At 32.1% G+C, this 16730-nt stretch overlaps 2 protein-coding genes across 2 annotated transcripts; one reads left to right on the top strand and one right to left on the bottom strand.

Annotated features, from left to right (window-relative positions):
- Positions 42–3157, bottom strand: LOC109342186 (protein NLP2-like). The gene is made up of 3 exons (XM_019580242.1): positions 2381–3157; positions 944–2081; positions 42–834 (listed from the first exon to the last, which is right to left on the bottom strand). The coding sequence occupies exons 1-3, from the start codon at positions 2993–2995 to the stop codon at positions 44–46; spliced, it is 2544 nt and encodes an 847-aa protein (XP_019435787.1). The 5' UTR covers positions 2996–3157; the 3' UTR covers positions 42–43.
- LOC109342188 (uncharacterized protein At1g04910-like) lies at positions 12441–15766 on the top strand. The gene is made up of 9 exons (XM_019580245.1): positions 12441–12751; positions 12837–12930; positions 13021–13097; positions 13201–13289; positions 13384–13567; positions 13823–14004; positions 14147–14249; positions 14350–14681; positions 15112–15766. The coding sequence occupies exons 1-9, from the start codon at positions 12476–12478 to the stop codon at positions 15503–15505; spliced, it is 1731 nt and encodes a 576-aa protein (XP_019435790.1). The 5' UTR covers positions 12441–12475; the 3' UTR covers positions 15506–15766.

Genomic DNA, 16730 nt, shown 5'->3' with positions numbered 1-16730 from the left:
CAACATCCTCCTATATCTCATCATTGATATTGATGTGTGTTAGCTAGGATGATGAAGATGGAGTGGTGCTTCTGCCACCACTAAATGTGTTTGAAAGATTATTATTATTATTATGAACAGGAGAAGCTTGAAAGAGTGAGAGTCTAATTGTGCGTCCTTGTGATGACCTATGCAAGTCTTTACACTCCTCAAGATCACCATCACATGCTAATACAACCCACTCCCCTTCATCATCCAAATACTTCAGATCAATGTTCCTCACATCATTTAGGTTCAAACGTTTTCTTATCTCAACCTGCAATTCTCTGAACCCCCATTTTGGTTGCAAACTAAATCTGATTTTTTCATCTAAAAAAGTAGCTTTCACTCTAAGTGCACCCCTCCACCCACTAGGAGCAGCCTTGGATCTTGTGAAGTATAATTTTGTATCCTCTTGGATTGACAACTCTCTGTTCACAAATGCATGATCATGATGATGATCAGGGGAGCTTTCTGTCATCATTAGAACATCAACTCCTCCATTGTTATTAGTGTTGTTGATCATAGATGAAGCTGCAAAATTCTGACTGCAAACATCTCCATTATAAAATCCATTGTTGTTGTTGTTGTTGTTATTGTTGTCATACTCAGTATGCATTTTGTTGGATGAGTCAGAACACAACTCTGGAAAACTGGTATAGAAGGAGCCAATCTGAATGGCACCCTCAGCACCCTGCACTGAATCAATCACCAGTTGAAGTTTCTTTAAAGAGTGCCCTACCTTCTTTATTTTCCTTGATGGCCACCTTGTTATGCCATGCTGTCTGCATATCCTTTTTAGAGTTGTAGGACATACTACACCAATCACAACAAAATTAATGACATTCATATACTAACTATTGATAATGATGTAATTAAAGGAAAGGAGGACTTCATATATGTGTGAGAGAGACTCATCACTCACCTCCAATGCTCTTGGCAGCATCTTTTAGGCTTCCAGCAAAGTATTGTCTGAGAACTGGCAAACTTATAGTCTTCTCTGCCTTTGTTCTCCTCTTATCTCCTGTCTTTCTCCCACCACCACCTGAATTAGTTGTTGTTGTTGTTGTTGTTGATGAATGCCTTCCACTAAATGAATAACATTCTTCTCCACCTCCAGTACCAACCTCTACAGTACTTGCTCTTGATCTTGACCCTGAACTTTGCTCAGTAAATTCTGAAAACACTTGTGTTGTCTGTGCCTGGATCAGTTCATTACTTCCATCCCAGTTTGTTGTCACTTTGAACTCCTCTTTTGGCTCTTCAAGCTCATACTCCAATGACACTGACACACCTTTCCCCTTCTGTTGTGCTTCCATCATATGTGCAATCCATGATGATGATTCTACTTGTGATGACGACAGAGTAGATGCAAATAATAATTTCTCAATCATATGAGCTTCTTCTTTGTTGTGAGGTGGTGGTGGTGGTGGTGGTGGTGACGGTAGTGGCAAGGTGAATTCATCCTCAGTTACAACATGCAAGCTTCGGCAACCTTGCTGTACCAGCATGGACAATGAATTTAACATGTGTCTTTGCTCTTCAGGGTCATGACAATCCTTTGGGAGGAAAAACTCCAAAACAAAATCAGCAGAAGCAGTGTAGAGACTCCTGAGTGGAATGGCAAAAGCAGCATGCAAGCCAAACATGTTTGCATGGTGAGAAAGAGGATACTCAGCTTTGCTAAAGGCAGTGATGTCAATAGCAAAACAAGGTTTGGCTGTAGTGAAAGCTGTTCCAACTATTCCTTGGCCTCTGTATAGGTGATACTGTGAGCACGCTTCTTGGAATCCAAGGATGTCTAGATCTACCACAAAACATGCTGAATCTACGGTGGATACACAATACACATAATTCTGATCAGTTGCTGAATGACCACAACCATACTTACCTTGCTGGATGCAAGGTGCCCATGTCAGTGCTAAAGGCAAATTGTGTGTCTTGCACACTGATGTCAACACTTCTACAATCTCATTTAGTGCTGCTTGGTATAACTCATCATCATATACCTTCACAGAAGAAGTTGGAATCAAGTTCTGACAACTCCTAAAATCAACAACAGCCTGCAATAATTTAAATCATTTTGAATTTAATTAATATCACTAGCAATAGATGTTACCATATATAGGACATTCGGTTAAGCATTAAATTTCAAGGATTAATGAAAACTATCTATATATAGAGAGAGAGTACTTTGCTTTTCTTGTGGACCACGCCACACATATTAAAGTATTGGTGTGAGAATCTTAGAGGGGTGAAAGTTAAGGCAAAAAAATAAGAATAAGAAAGATGTATGGTGTTCATTACTAAATAGTAAATACCAATTTAAAGAGATGAAGGAAGAAGAAAAAGAAATAATTACATGGTCGAGAGGAAGGGAGAGATTGTTGTGAATAAGTTGTTGAGGGCGATGATAAGTGGTGAAGGGTGATGAGTTATGGTTAGTAGTAGTAGTAATCTGAAGGACACCAAGACAAGTAGCAGTGCCACGTTGGAAGACAGGAAGGGTCAAACATCCACGTACATCGTACTGCTGCAATTGATGATGAACTTGCTGGTTTCTAAAGAACTTAACATTTGTTGGAGTCACCAAGTGATCATGATTAAACTCAAAGGGTGGTAATCTGCTGTTGCTGCGTTGGGGGACCCATATCTGAATGAGGATGTTGGTGTTCTTAGTGTACTCTTTCAAGTATCCAACAGCAACCACTAATCTTTCTTTAACTGATGATGATAATGATGATGTTGTTGTTGATGGCTCAATCCACCATCTCTTACCCACCAATGATCCTCCATTAAGTAATTCAATATCTTGATGCAGCTGATGAATATGGTCTCCTCCACCTGTTGTTGTTTCCACCCAGCACCCTTCTACCAACAACTCATCTGTCAAATCTATTGCTTCATCTGTGTCTACTGATGATGACAAGCTCCCAAACAAACCACTATTATTGTTAACTAGGGCATCATATTCCATCTTCTTTCTAATTTACTTACTTTTCCTCCCACGATATATCTGATCCTACAATTTTACATTAAATCATGTAACATTCATTCATGTCAGTTAAGTTCAACCAAATCATATATGTGTGTGTATATATAGGACATCGAATCTTAAGTAGATAATGACACACTCACCTTGCACAAAAGGAAAATGAATGAGGCCTTGAGTGAGTAATGTTTCGATAATTGTTTCCCTCTGCGTGCCAACTTTATTTATAATAATCTCTCTCTCTCACACAAACTTACCGGTGCTATATATAGCCTATATACATAGACTAAATAAATGGAGATTAATATTTATAATCTATGTAGCTGGTGCTTTAATTTGGGGGGACACAGAACTCAGCACAATATATACCATATATCAAATGCTGAAAGTAACATATAAATAGCGAAGGAGAGTGAGATAGAAAGTAGGGATGTTATTAATTGCAAAGTGGTCGGTATGTCTGTTTGCCTAGTTCTGTAATTTACTGTCTCATCATGAATATCTTTTGTTTTTATTGGTGTCCCAATGATGTCTCAAGTCAATCAAAATACATTATTTAATGAGAAGAAAAAAGTTATAAAAAATAAATCAATATTTTATATTATTTTATAGAATAGTATTAAATAGGAACATGAGGACAATAACTTTGTGGAAGAGAGGACCACTGTCCATGTAGTAATAATAATGTATATGTATGTATGACAGGCTGTGCAATTTAATTTAGATCATTACTTAATGAAATGTACAGTATAACATAGGCAGGCAAAGGTGAGTGAAGTTTATGATCGACTATAATAATAACACTATATGTATTATACATATATATATATATATATATAGTTAGTAGTAGTAGAAAGGGGTTTCTCTCCGTCTGCCACATGGAGATCATATCATTTTAGGAAGGTGTTATTATTTGCTTACGCATGCACGATATCGGCCCAAACGATGCCTCTCCGATTCTACATACTTTATATATTCAGTTATTATTATTCAAGTGGATGGCAACTATACATTATTATATATATATGTATTCGGTTCAGATTTGTTATTTTATATACCAATTACTATATATGCAAGTCATAATATATATATTGTAACATCCCATGTTGAGGCCGTGAAAATTGACAAAGATTCTTCTCCCTCTCTTTCATTGGTTAATTCATTCATTGACGCAAGGCATCTCCACTCCACCACCAATATAAATAAACTATATAGTAATAATTACTACTGCAGTTACACCTTTGGCATCATTATTCTGTTCATGATAGTTACCTACATTGGTGAGTCTTTGGGACCCTCTTCGAAAACGAAAGGGAATACTACTAAGTAATTGATTATCATAATATTGAAATCATTTACCTTTCACCGCTAATCTAGTAGACACACTCTTAAATTATTAACCACTTAAGTTACTTTTTTCGGTTACAGCTACTTAAGCTATTTTTAAAATCAAAAAGTGTTTAATTGCTATTTGCTGACATCTGTCATGAAATGGGTCACCGTACAAACAAGGCAAGCTGCATGTATTTATGAATTGGGATAGTAAACTTAATTAATTACCTTCGTATCTTTATGTATTTATGAATTGGGATAGTAAACTTAATTAGCTTCGTATCTTTCATTAATTCTTCTATCTCAGCTACATGCATGACGATGTACTTTTACAAATATCTTCTTCTGTATTTTCAAATATAAACATAAAGAATTTAAATAGAGGATATCTTCTTACAATATGTATTAATGCTGTTTATGTATTTCTCTACTCATATGAAAGATACTATTCTCCAACCTTCGTGCACCCAACTTCCAAGCAATAACTTCGATTCGTTATTCAGCGCTATATTTGGGTGTGGTAAACATTGATAAGATTGAATGTACGCTTAAGAAAACAAATAATTTTCACAATAATGGATAAAAAAGGATTAGCAGAAAATAACATATATATATACCAGACTCTAGAAATTTATTATGATTAGCAGGTGTCAATGTTACCTCCTTAGATACTATGACAATTAGAACAAGTAGTATTAAAATTACATGTGTTGGTATTTCCATTTAAAGATTCTTGTGTTGAAAGTCTTCCCTTAATATTGGTTAAGTGATATATTCCTTTGATAGTAATTAAGTCATCTACATTATATAAGTATATATATAAAGAATGAGGTATGGTGTCCAATATTAAAAATAATAAGGCTTTCCCTTAAGATGAAATTATCATATGCGGATTATCTGAGGGTTGTCTCTTTCTATAACAAGTTAAATTATATCTATTTGATTTTTTTAATACATTTAAAAAATCATAAAAAAATCATTATAAATTGATTATCAAATCCGGTAAAATTTAATGGGAAGAAGAGTTTTAACTCTAATTGCCTTACGATTCTATAAGCCACACACTCAAGAAGCTTGAATTGAGATGAATTGTCCCCTTTTTATATCTCATTTGAGTTTCATTATGATTAAAAGATGTTACATAATTAAAAAGAAAAATTGTAAAAACAAAATATATTACTTACTAAATTTTGATTGGCTTAAAACATGTAAACATGAAGTTTTAGGACATTCTTGTTCAGCAACCTAAGCTTAGCCTTCACAATCATTATAGACTTGTGGTTGGTTTTATGGTCTTTCTTTTTTATTATTATTCGTATGTTAATTCCAAATATTGTGGTTAAAGTACAAAGTTAGTTTTCAATTTAAACTGTACTTTAACTATCCACATTTGGAATCCTCATGAATCATGAAAGTAATAAAAAATAAGAGAATAACCCGCATATGCGCATATCACAATAAACATTATTAGCCATCGAAGCTTTTTAAGTGGGATCTCAAAAAAGGAACACTTCTTTTTTAATAAAGGTTTCCTCAACCAACTATGCAAGACAAATTCATTTTGCAAAAAAAAATCAATTATTTATCAATTGTGTTGGATTTTGTGGATAAAGAATATATTTTAAGTGAGGTTTAAAGTCATTATGGTTCTATTACCCAAAAAATGTCACCGTTAATTTTCTGTTGAAACAAAAAAATGCTACTATATTCTACGTCCATGGGTCATGGGTGTTTAAAGCAACTTTGATTTGTTTTGATGCAATTAATCTAATAATCTTATTCAAATGTAGTCAAATTGTTGAAGAATTTTCAAAATCGTATCATTAATTAAAAAAACTTATTTGTTATATTTTTCAGTAAACCGATAAGCTTACTTTTTTTAATGATATTTTTACGTGTCATTATTTTTATTCTAACAAAGGGGGCTATAAAAGTCCAAGAAAATTGGTAGAAAAGTACTCTAAGCCAAAAAAAGAAAGAGAACTAGTAGTCAAAATAAAAGAAGGCATTGAAAGAAGAAATGAATGAGAATTGAATTGGTGTAATAAGGTGGCGGGTGAATGTAATCATCAGAGAAATAGTTACCCTAATAGTGTACTACTCTTAAGCTTAACACTTATCATGGGAAATTGAAGTTACTCAACCATTCCATCTATCCATTAATATTAAAAGATAAATATATATAATTTTTCTAACTAACTATAAGATTAATAACGAACTTTAATATTAAGTACTCATTTATGGTTATATATATATATAGTCCAGATTTTCTGTTGTCAAATTTTTATATGAAACTTTTTTTATTTTATTACTCATCCCCTCCTTATCTGGATTTGCACATCATCTAAACCTTGTTACATGATGAACTAGTGGGTGATGGTATTATCACATTTGATTTTAAAAATATATAAGATACATGCTGATTTCCTTGTTAATTTAATGGGCTTCATCACTAAGGTATTTGTATAGTAATGTAAGGTCCCACTAAATTTTTAGAATTAATAAAAAAATCAATGATTTGATTCATCGGAATTACACTTGTTTGGATGGATAATCACACACCTCTCAAAAGAAATTATTTCATTATCCAAAAATTCTAATTTTTGTATTAATATCTAATATGGATTTCATTTCCAACCCCAACTTCTTAATCATCTATTTTTAAAAAATTCAAGACTTTAGACAATTAAAAATTAAAAGTAATCTTTTTAATTATCCTCTCTTAACTTTAAGTAATTCTTTTATTCTAATCTCATCAAATTTAAGACAATAATTTTTTTAATTATTTTCTTGCCTAATCCTTATATATTTTTAAAACAATACGTAAGTTATTCTTTGAACTCATATTCTATCCCAAACTTTGTATCACTTTATGTACTTTTAATCAGAAAATATAAAACTAATGTATATTAAATTTATGTTTTATTTGTATGATCAATGAAAATCAATAAATGTATAGAGTAATACAAAGATAAAGATAGAAGATGTAGCTGCTTATTAATTGTGAACTGTCAAACCCAATTTAAAACTATGGCCGGCAAGATTTGACATCATGAAAATAATCAGATCACAGCATCCATTAAGAATATATAAGCTAATAAAAATCAAATTATCATATGGTTTCAATCACTCATTTGATTGACAAACAATAAATTAATGAGAAAAAAAAAATCATATTTTCATTGGGAGTTCTATAACCATAATATATTACTTATCATTAGTATTTAATTAATATTTACTTTTCAAAAAAAGTAATCTAAATAAATAATAGATAATATATTAATTTTACATAAATATTTATATTATAGATATTAACTCTACATTAATTAATTTCCCTATATGCTATTGGGCCATGATCATGAGTTGTGTCGCAGTCGATCATCTTAAATAATTATTTAATTAAGAAATCATGTTAATGTTTGGAGAAAGTGATCTAATATTATATAGTTATAGATTAGTCATTGAAAACGAAATGAAATGTTAATTAATTGATCCTAAGACCAAATTAAATTAAAGTTTGTTGGTGAACCATAGAAACTAGAGAGAACAGTACTTCTATATTTACTTTTTCTTTTTACTTTTTCCTTTCTCTATTAATTATGTCATTTGATGGAGAAATTCTAAGCGGCGAATTGTTGAATTTTTTACACAAAAGTTTTGATATTAAAGCATTAATGATGGTCCACTATTGTGTGCTTTAAATGATATCCTTTATGAAGTTGACTCCCTCCTCTTGTAATCTTTTAAAGATTCGATACTCAACCAATCATTTAGTTCAAGTGACATTAGAACCCAGTCAGATTTTGTGTATTCTTCCTCCCATTTCTAACCAGATACCTCTAAAACTAGTCATAAGGGGAATAACTCTAAATTGTATTATCTATTATCACAAGGGGAATGACTAAAACTAATCATTTAGTTCAAGTGACATTAGGATATTTAAAAATTTCTAAAAATAATTAAAAGGTAATAATATTAGACCTAAATATGTTTTTTAGTCCATGAAATTTTTTATAAGTTTTTCTTTTATTTCCTAAAAGTTTAGAATTTTAAATTACAAATTTGTTAAACTTTTAGGGGCCGGAAAGATCTTTAAGCGAATTTATTTAGAGACTATTTTCCTCTCATACACAATCACATGGCTAGGTATGACAATAAATCTGAATGGGTCTTAACAGTGCATTACTTTAAGTCGATCCCTTGCTTCATTCTTGAACCCATAGGTTGGATCTATTACCCGTTGGTTCTTGGGTACCTAGTTGATCCATGGGCACCCACAAATTCAAAAACATTAAAAATAATTGCGAGTAATTTATGTAATCGTGTTTTTCTATAATTTTATATGTTATTTAGGTAATCAATAAGAGAAAATGTTATAAAACATAATTTAAAATTTTAAATTGACTATTAAATACAACTCATTTTACTCAAACAAACATAAAAAAATAAAATATTACTTCAATGATGTAAAATTGTTTTAATAAGAATTATTTAATAAATATATTAGATTACACATAAGAATTAACAACATCATGTCATTGCTTAACAATATAACATCACTATTTAACATAACAATCACATTTAAAAATTAATATAATATTACAATTATAGATTAATAATATAATTATAATTAGTTTTAAAATTTAGGATATTAATTATCTAAGGGTCCAAAAATATGAATCCAGACTCGACACGACTGTTGCAAGTATTATTTGTATATAGCCAAAGGCTCGAGTACACATTATCCTACACATAGATGATATTTTACTTCATAATTAAATTAATTTAAAAATGATCTAAAGATAGATTTTTCAATATTGCTCCAGTATTCAACAACAGGGCTACCTCGATACGAATCAAAAATATTTAATATATCAAATAATTAAAACATAACTTTTTGTAATGTATTATGAGAATATATATGTTATTTGAGTATGTAAATATATCCTATATTTACATAATGATTAAGGCATAAACATAGATTAGGAGGTTTGACGGGTACTTGTATGGTTACTGAATCGGTCGGTCCCAGGAGAATTGGGAATATTAAGAATTGCATGAAATTTTGATAGAAATATTTAAAAATAATGGCATGCTTGGGAAGGTCCATTGGGATCTCCTCCGTCACTCTTTTTCTCCTCGAGTTCCAAATTCTCTCATATCATAAATATAAATATAGATTAGTAGGATCTAGAGATTTGATTTGACATATTTTAGTTTAGTATTTAAGTAATGTACATAGCAATGCGACATGTCTTGTCAACCGAATACCAAATTTGAGGATGCCTGCAATCAGTGTTAACAAGATATGTTTCTTTCAGTAATATAAATATGCATGCTTATGAGATATCACTCGTAATGTTTTAGATTCTCACATTAATCATTCATACAGTTTAGCTATGTTTCGGATTTCCATATCTTACATTACACTTAATAGGGATGTTGCCGTCATTACCTTTTCTTTTCTATTTTCTCTCTCTTCTATTCAATGCTTATTGCCTTATTCTTTTACTTAAAATAACAGTCCAATGGTCCCATGCAATAATACAATTAATTATAATTGCTCCAACCGCCACTCATTGGAATGATATATTATTGTATCACTTCTTTCCTACTTCTAAATATAGTTATGCAGGTTAAAACATCCCAATTTTATCAGTAACAAAAATATCGAACATGGAATCTGTTGGATAATTTATGCATGTAGGTGTAAGTATGGGTACAGGTATATATTATTTAAAGGTCTGGATTCTAGATGTATACTCACTTTATTGTAATGTCCCCATTTGATCATTCGTGAGTGTAGGATTTCAGGACGCACGCACATGTAAAATTATTGTTATATTTTATCAATCATTTTAAATAACTATATGGGATATACTTTACAGTAGTTGCTGCAGATATTGGACAACTTATACTGCTAAGTACGTACCTTTGGGGGACTTGTACTCTACATTTTTAAAGAAAATAGATTCTTTATGTATGATAGGTCAAGGAGAAAATAAGATAGAGTTTTACAACATTTTCTCTATAAACAAACAAGATTAACTTTAATGGTAAACATTGGTTTAGATATGCATACTAAGTATATCTAAGAACTGTTTTTACAATGCATGCTTGTTGTAGGTGACATTGTCCTGATTGAGGAATTATTGAATGAATTAAATGAGAAACTAAAAATATAGAACCCGTGTTTAAAATTACATGATTTTCTTATAAGTCAAAGTTAGGCAAATTATATGGGTTATATGTTTAGTAAGAGAGAAACAAACTCTAATACATAGGTTGTTACCACAGAACAATCAAAAAGCTTTTGTCTCCATCCAATACCAAGTATCAAACCTGAATCCATAAGTTGTTACCATTGGAAGATAAAACGAAATTGTGTATGGCATGTGTAAGTTGGAATGGAGAGGAAGTGAGAAATTGCCACATAGTAATTTACAACATGTTTAAAGAATGATTTCATATAACATAAGTAATTTACACTTAATGGTGAACGTTTTCGGTTTCTGCATTTCTATATATGGAATGAGATTGTTGGTTGAGACATTTCTTGCTCTATTTGTTACAAAACCTTGGAAAAATATTAATATAATGTGAACTTATTTTCTTCACTCAAATTCATTAATACAAGAGTGTATTATTTATGTACTTTGTGTTGTAAAGATTTATACACAGTTACTACATCATCTATCATTTATTTAAATTGTTTTTTTTTTTGAAAAGTTAACGATGATTAAATATGGATGGTAGATGATACAATAATAGTAGATAAAACTCATATAGTGCATGCTTTTTGCCCCTCATAATACAATGGTGGTAAATGGTGTATACCTTGAATGGTGTGTTGGGAGAATTTGTTAGTTGTGATATATAGGTGTAGTTTTCGTACATATGATATTAAAGTGGCATATGTTATATACCATAGAATATCCTTCGTCTAGATAACTTGAAGAGTTAAAATTATTGATCTAAATTATATTAAATCTAAAAAAAACTGATCGAGTCACTTTGGAGACGTCGCTATTTATAAAAATGACTGAAATAAATAAGGTGCTGTTATAAAAACTTGTTCATAGTGCTCATGAGTTTGAGTTTGTTCCATATTTTTCTTTGTAGAAAATTGAATAGAATGAAATAAAGTAGGTCAATAGACTCACATCAAACAAGTCCAATGGAATTGATTGGTCCAATGGTACTCGATCCAACCCAAAATAAAATGAGAGAAAGGTCATGAAAGACATGTGGACAAAGGGCTAGGCAATAATACATAACTGGTTCTATTTTTTTGATAAGTAAAGTTGTATTGAAAAGGCAATATAAGATTTATACAGGGAATTGAGTAATTACATAACTATATAAGCATTTATGTGAGTTTCTAACTGGGCTATGCTCTCAAAGAGCAACCTAATTAGTGATGTGAATGGAAAGAAGTTGTAATGAAGGGAAAATAAATTTATGTGCGTAGTCATCCAACCATAAATTATTGACGTCCTTGTTACTTGTAGTGTAGGTGCTGTTATTCCACGTAAACATTAAGAAGCACAGTTTTATACTACAATACTACAATTATAGCAACCACGTCTTGATAATGATATTATTTTATAATATAATGGACTACTTATTATCTTATGCTTATACATTATGGTTGTCACGTTTTTGTGATGAATACATAGAGATAAGCAAATTTGTAAATAGTTGTTGTGATTTTGTATGAGAATAGAAATAAAGAAAAGTAATTGGTAAGAGAGTTGAAGAGAGAAGAGTGGTAACTGAGTAGCAAAATTAGGTAGATCGAGAATGGTCCATATTTAGGGAACACGCAGTCACTATATTTTCGAGAAACAGTTGGAATTGAAATGATGTAGTTAATTAGATAAAATGGTCAAAAATAAAATAAAATAAAATAAAATAAAAATATCTGGAGAGATTGAGTCAAATAAAAAGTTGGACAACTAAGCGGTGATGAGTAGAAAATTAAGAGTTAACTGAATTGACGTTGGAGATAAGAATGATGCAATGGAATGAATCAACATTCAACACCTAAGCGCTGATGTTGCTCAATCTTGTTGTTGTTGTTCAGTAAATAAATAATTGGTTTGGTCTGGTTTATGGGAGATAATAACAAGAATGTCAATTACGATAGGCATAGACATGAAGAGAAAGAAACAGAAATATAACTGGAATATTATTGCTATCATCCTTCGCCGTCGTTACCTTCATCGCCCTCTCATCTCCGCCGTCTCCGCTTCCATCCTCCTCCTCTTCACCGCCCTCTCTCTCTTTGTCCCTTCCCCTTCTCCTCTTCCTCTTCCTCTTCCTCTTCCTCTTCATCTTCACAACAATGACCAAGTCCGATTAAATTTGAATTCAAATTCGCATCACGATTGGGTGCTTCAAGTTCCGGTAACCAATAATACTATATATATTTAAATTAATTGTCATTTTGCATTTTGGTAACATGAGATATTGGTTTATGATGAATGTAAAGGTGAGTGGTTGTACTAGTTGTGGACGTGATATATGGACTTCAATGCATTCCCACCTTTTCTCCCCATGCAGTAATGCCCACCTCAACTTTACAAGTAACTATATCAACTTCATTCAAATTTATTCTTCTTCTTCTTCTTATTTATATATACATATATTAATTTCTTATTTTGTTGTGTTAACAGAGGCTAATGTGAAAACGCATCCGGATCGATACTTGTTGATTGCCACAAGTGGAGGCCTAAATCAACAGAGAACAGGGGTAAGTATGTATATATATATGTACGTGGGTGGGTGGGTAAGCATTTCAATATAATATAGCCGCAACACATTTCCATCTATAATAACTCAAATTGTGGCTGCAGATAATTGACGCTGTTGTTGCTGCCTATCTTTTGAATGCTACTCTTGTTCTTCCACACCTCGATCATACATCTTTCTGGAAAGACACCAGGCCTGTTTCTCCTTTTACTCATCATCTATCAACTATAACCAAATTTCATCTCTTACTTACTTCGTTACTAATAAACCTTTGTTTCTGCATGCAGCAACTTTTCTCAAATATTTGATGCTGATTGGTTTATATCATTTCTCCGCAATGACATCAAAATTATAAAACACCTTCCAAATATGGGAGACAAAGTTGTGGTGCCCTATACAGTGCGTGTTCCAAGGAAATGCACCCCTCAGTGCTATCACGATCGTGTATTACCAGTGCTCATCAAGAAGCGTGTAAGTGTTTTAACATTTGTATGCTTTCATCACAATTCTTTGCATACCTTCCACCAATTATTATACTTTGCTAGTGTCGTCCTTAAGGTATATATGTATTACTAATGTATTGCTGTGGTTCCAATATTGAGCCACGACTTATGAGTTACTAATGTAAGACCACAGAACCTTAAACAATGCTATATTTTACATGAATTCAGCCTTGTTAGCAAACTAATTAACAAGTACATGATGATTCTTAATTATTTTATGCAGGCTGTTCGGCTCACTAAGTTTGACTATAGACTTTCGAATAAGTTGGATGAAGATTTACAGAAGCTGAGGTGTAGGGTTAACTACCATGCTCTCAAATTTACAGATTACATTCAAGTAATGGGTAAATTGTTGGTTGACCGGATGAGAATGAAAAGTAAGCATTTCATTGCTCTACATGTGAGGTAAAACTTATTCACCATTTTAGTTCCTCAACAATGAATGCAATATCCATTAGTGACCGCATAACAGTCCTTTGAATTTGTGATCAGCTTCTTTTGTAACAAATAACTTGTATTTTTATTTGTTGATCTAATTATGTTGCAGGTTTGAACCGGATATGCTTGCATTCTCTGGTTGCTATTACGGCGGTGGAGAAAATGAAAGAATAGAACTTGGTGAAATCAGGAAGAGGTGGAAAAATTTACGTGTAAGGTTTTATAATTAAGTTACTAGCATCTAAGTTGAACTGAACTCTAAATTATATTGGTGTTACCAACTACATATATTGTTGTTATTTGGGGAGACAGGCAAGCAATCCTGAGAAAGTTAGAAGGCATGGAAGATGCCCACTAACCCCAGAAGAAGTGGGTCTTATGCTAAGAGCATTGGGGTTTGGGAGTGAGGTGCACTTATACGTGGCATCAGGGGAAATATATGGAGGAGAGGAAACATTAGCACCCCTCAGAGCTCTTTTCCCAAATTTCCATTCAAAGGAGACATTAGCTACAAAGGAGGAGTTGGCACCTTTTCTATCATTTTCTTCTCGCATGGCTGCACTAGATTTCATTGTTTGTGCTGACAGTGACGTTTTTGTCACTAACAACAATGGCAACATGGCTAAAATTTTAGCTGGAACAAGGTAAAGCTTCTCCTGCTTCTTTCTTGCTGTGCTTAACTTATAAGAGAACTGAATAGATAGTTTGAATATGAATTACTTGTTTTCTTATTTTAAATATATAGTAAAAGGTTAACAACAATTTGGTGTTGTGAAGAAAAATGTAGTCAAATAAGTCTTGACAATTAGAATTCCAGCCCTCAAACTAAATTTTAGTCCTTCGGAGGTTCTTTGTTCTACCAAATAAGTTTTTATAAGGTTATTAATATGGTGATATTTTTTAATTTGGTTTGATAACATTTTTTTCTTTGGACATATTAGTATGAATTCTAAGTTTTAGTTACTCTTAGATATAGTTTAGATTAGAGATTCTGAGCAGTTTTGATGTTCTTTATTCTCAATTTGGATAGTAGGACATTTGTGTATGCATACTAATAAGTTGATTATTTTGCAGGAGGTACATGGGTCATAAACCCACCATCCGTCCAAATGCCAAAAAATTGAACCGTTTATTAATGAACAAAAACAATATAACATGGGAAGAGTTTGCCTCTGGAGTTAGAACTTGTCAGGTAGGCTTCATGGGAGAGCCCAATGAATTAAGGCCTGGAAGTGGCGAGTTTCATGAGAATCCATCAGCTTGCATATGTCATAATTCAGAGCTTAAAACTCTCTCCCTGGGAATTTCCATTCCTCAAAATCATACTCTTGAAAATATGAATAATAATAATAATAATAAGGATATAGAGGAGCAGTCTAGTGAGGAAGAGTGGTCAACAACTGATTCTTCACTTCCTCTTGAAATGAGAACGGACCAAGCTGAATTACAAGAATTCTTCTCAGATTAATTACTTTATATGCATGTATGTCTAACTAAGTGCATATTTGGATGGTGGTTGCTTCCACAAATAGAGGAGACAGTGAAAAGCCCTTTGTATATTAGATTATTATTCAGATTTTGACTGTGGAGTGTGGAGAGAGCTGGTAAGGTATGTTTTATATTTTTACTATATCATTAGGGGTAGCACAAGTGATCATCTTAGGTTATGTTTTGGAATGTACAAATATCACTACTAGAAATAAATTACAATCCTTTAACTATTTTTCCATAATTCCACAAATTCGTCTATTGAATAATTCATGGAATCGGATAAATTAAAGAATGAAACTCACCTTTCTTTGTATAGATTAAACTCAAAAGATATACACATTGGTAAGAAAACTAATGGTAGCTATAATAGATAAATGAGACCATATTATGTTTTTAAAGTAGACCCCAATATACAAGGAAAATGATGGGGCGAATATTGATGATTTAATTATACTACAATCAAAATTTAAGTGAAGGTAATGTTCAATATTTATTGGTTTAACCGTTGTTCAAATATATAAGAATATATAAAATTGGGTGAACTATAGAGGATATTAAGCCCATCAGTCATACAAGTATGATATAGGATAAGTGAGAGGAGGTTGAGATAGAAACAAATATTATTGTAAATCAATTTAATTTTATGTTAGAAATGTTGACTATAAAGACTATATACTTGCTACCACCTTAAAATATAAATAAAAACCTAATAAGGTTGTTGTCCTTATTTTTATTTGTCCCTGTGTTGTGATCCATTTCCTTTCATTTCCCAAATAAAAGTGTATGATGAGAATGAGATTTTGGGTATAGTTGATTTGATGATGACTACCCAATAACAGTGACACCAATGACAATGCAATTTGGCACTCCTTTGTAGTTGGGACCATATATCATATATGTGTGTTCCACTTCCCACCCATTGTTATTTGTTCATGGCCCCACTCCTCCTACACAATCAAAATAGTGAATGGTAAATGAAATGAATGATGACATGTGGTGCGCACGTGATTAGAAAGGGAACGTTTTGCTTTTCCCTTGTCCACATGATAGAGTTTTGTAAGAAACATACTCAACGTTGGTTTTGTTCATGCAAGGAATATAGTAATAAAAAAAAGAGAGTAAGAAGAGGTGAGGAATCACCTGGGGAAGGGATAAGACAAGAGATTGAAACAATAATTAAGATTAAGTTGAGTGGTGGAATT

The sequence above is a fragment of the Lupinus angustifolius genome, chromosome LG02 (genome assembly GCF_001865875.1).
Source record: "Lupinus angustifolius cultivar Tanjil chromosome LG02, LupAngTanjil_v1.0, whole genome shotgun sequence".
In the NCBI taxonomy this organism is placed as follows: domain Eukaryota; kingdom Viridiplantae; phylum Streptophyta; class Magnoliopsida; order Fabales; family Fabaceae; genus Lupinus; species Lupinus angustifolius.
Note: the sequence above shows the minus strand (reverse complement) of the source record. Positions and strands in the feature narration are given on the sequence as shown.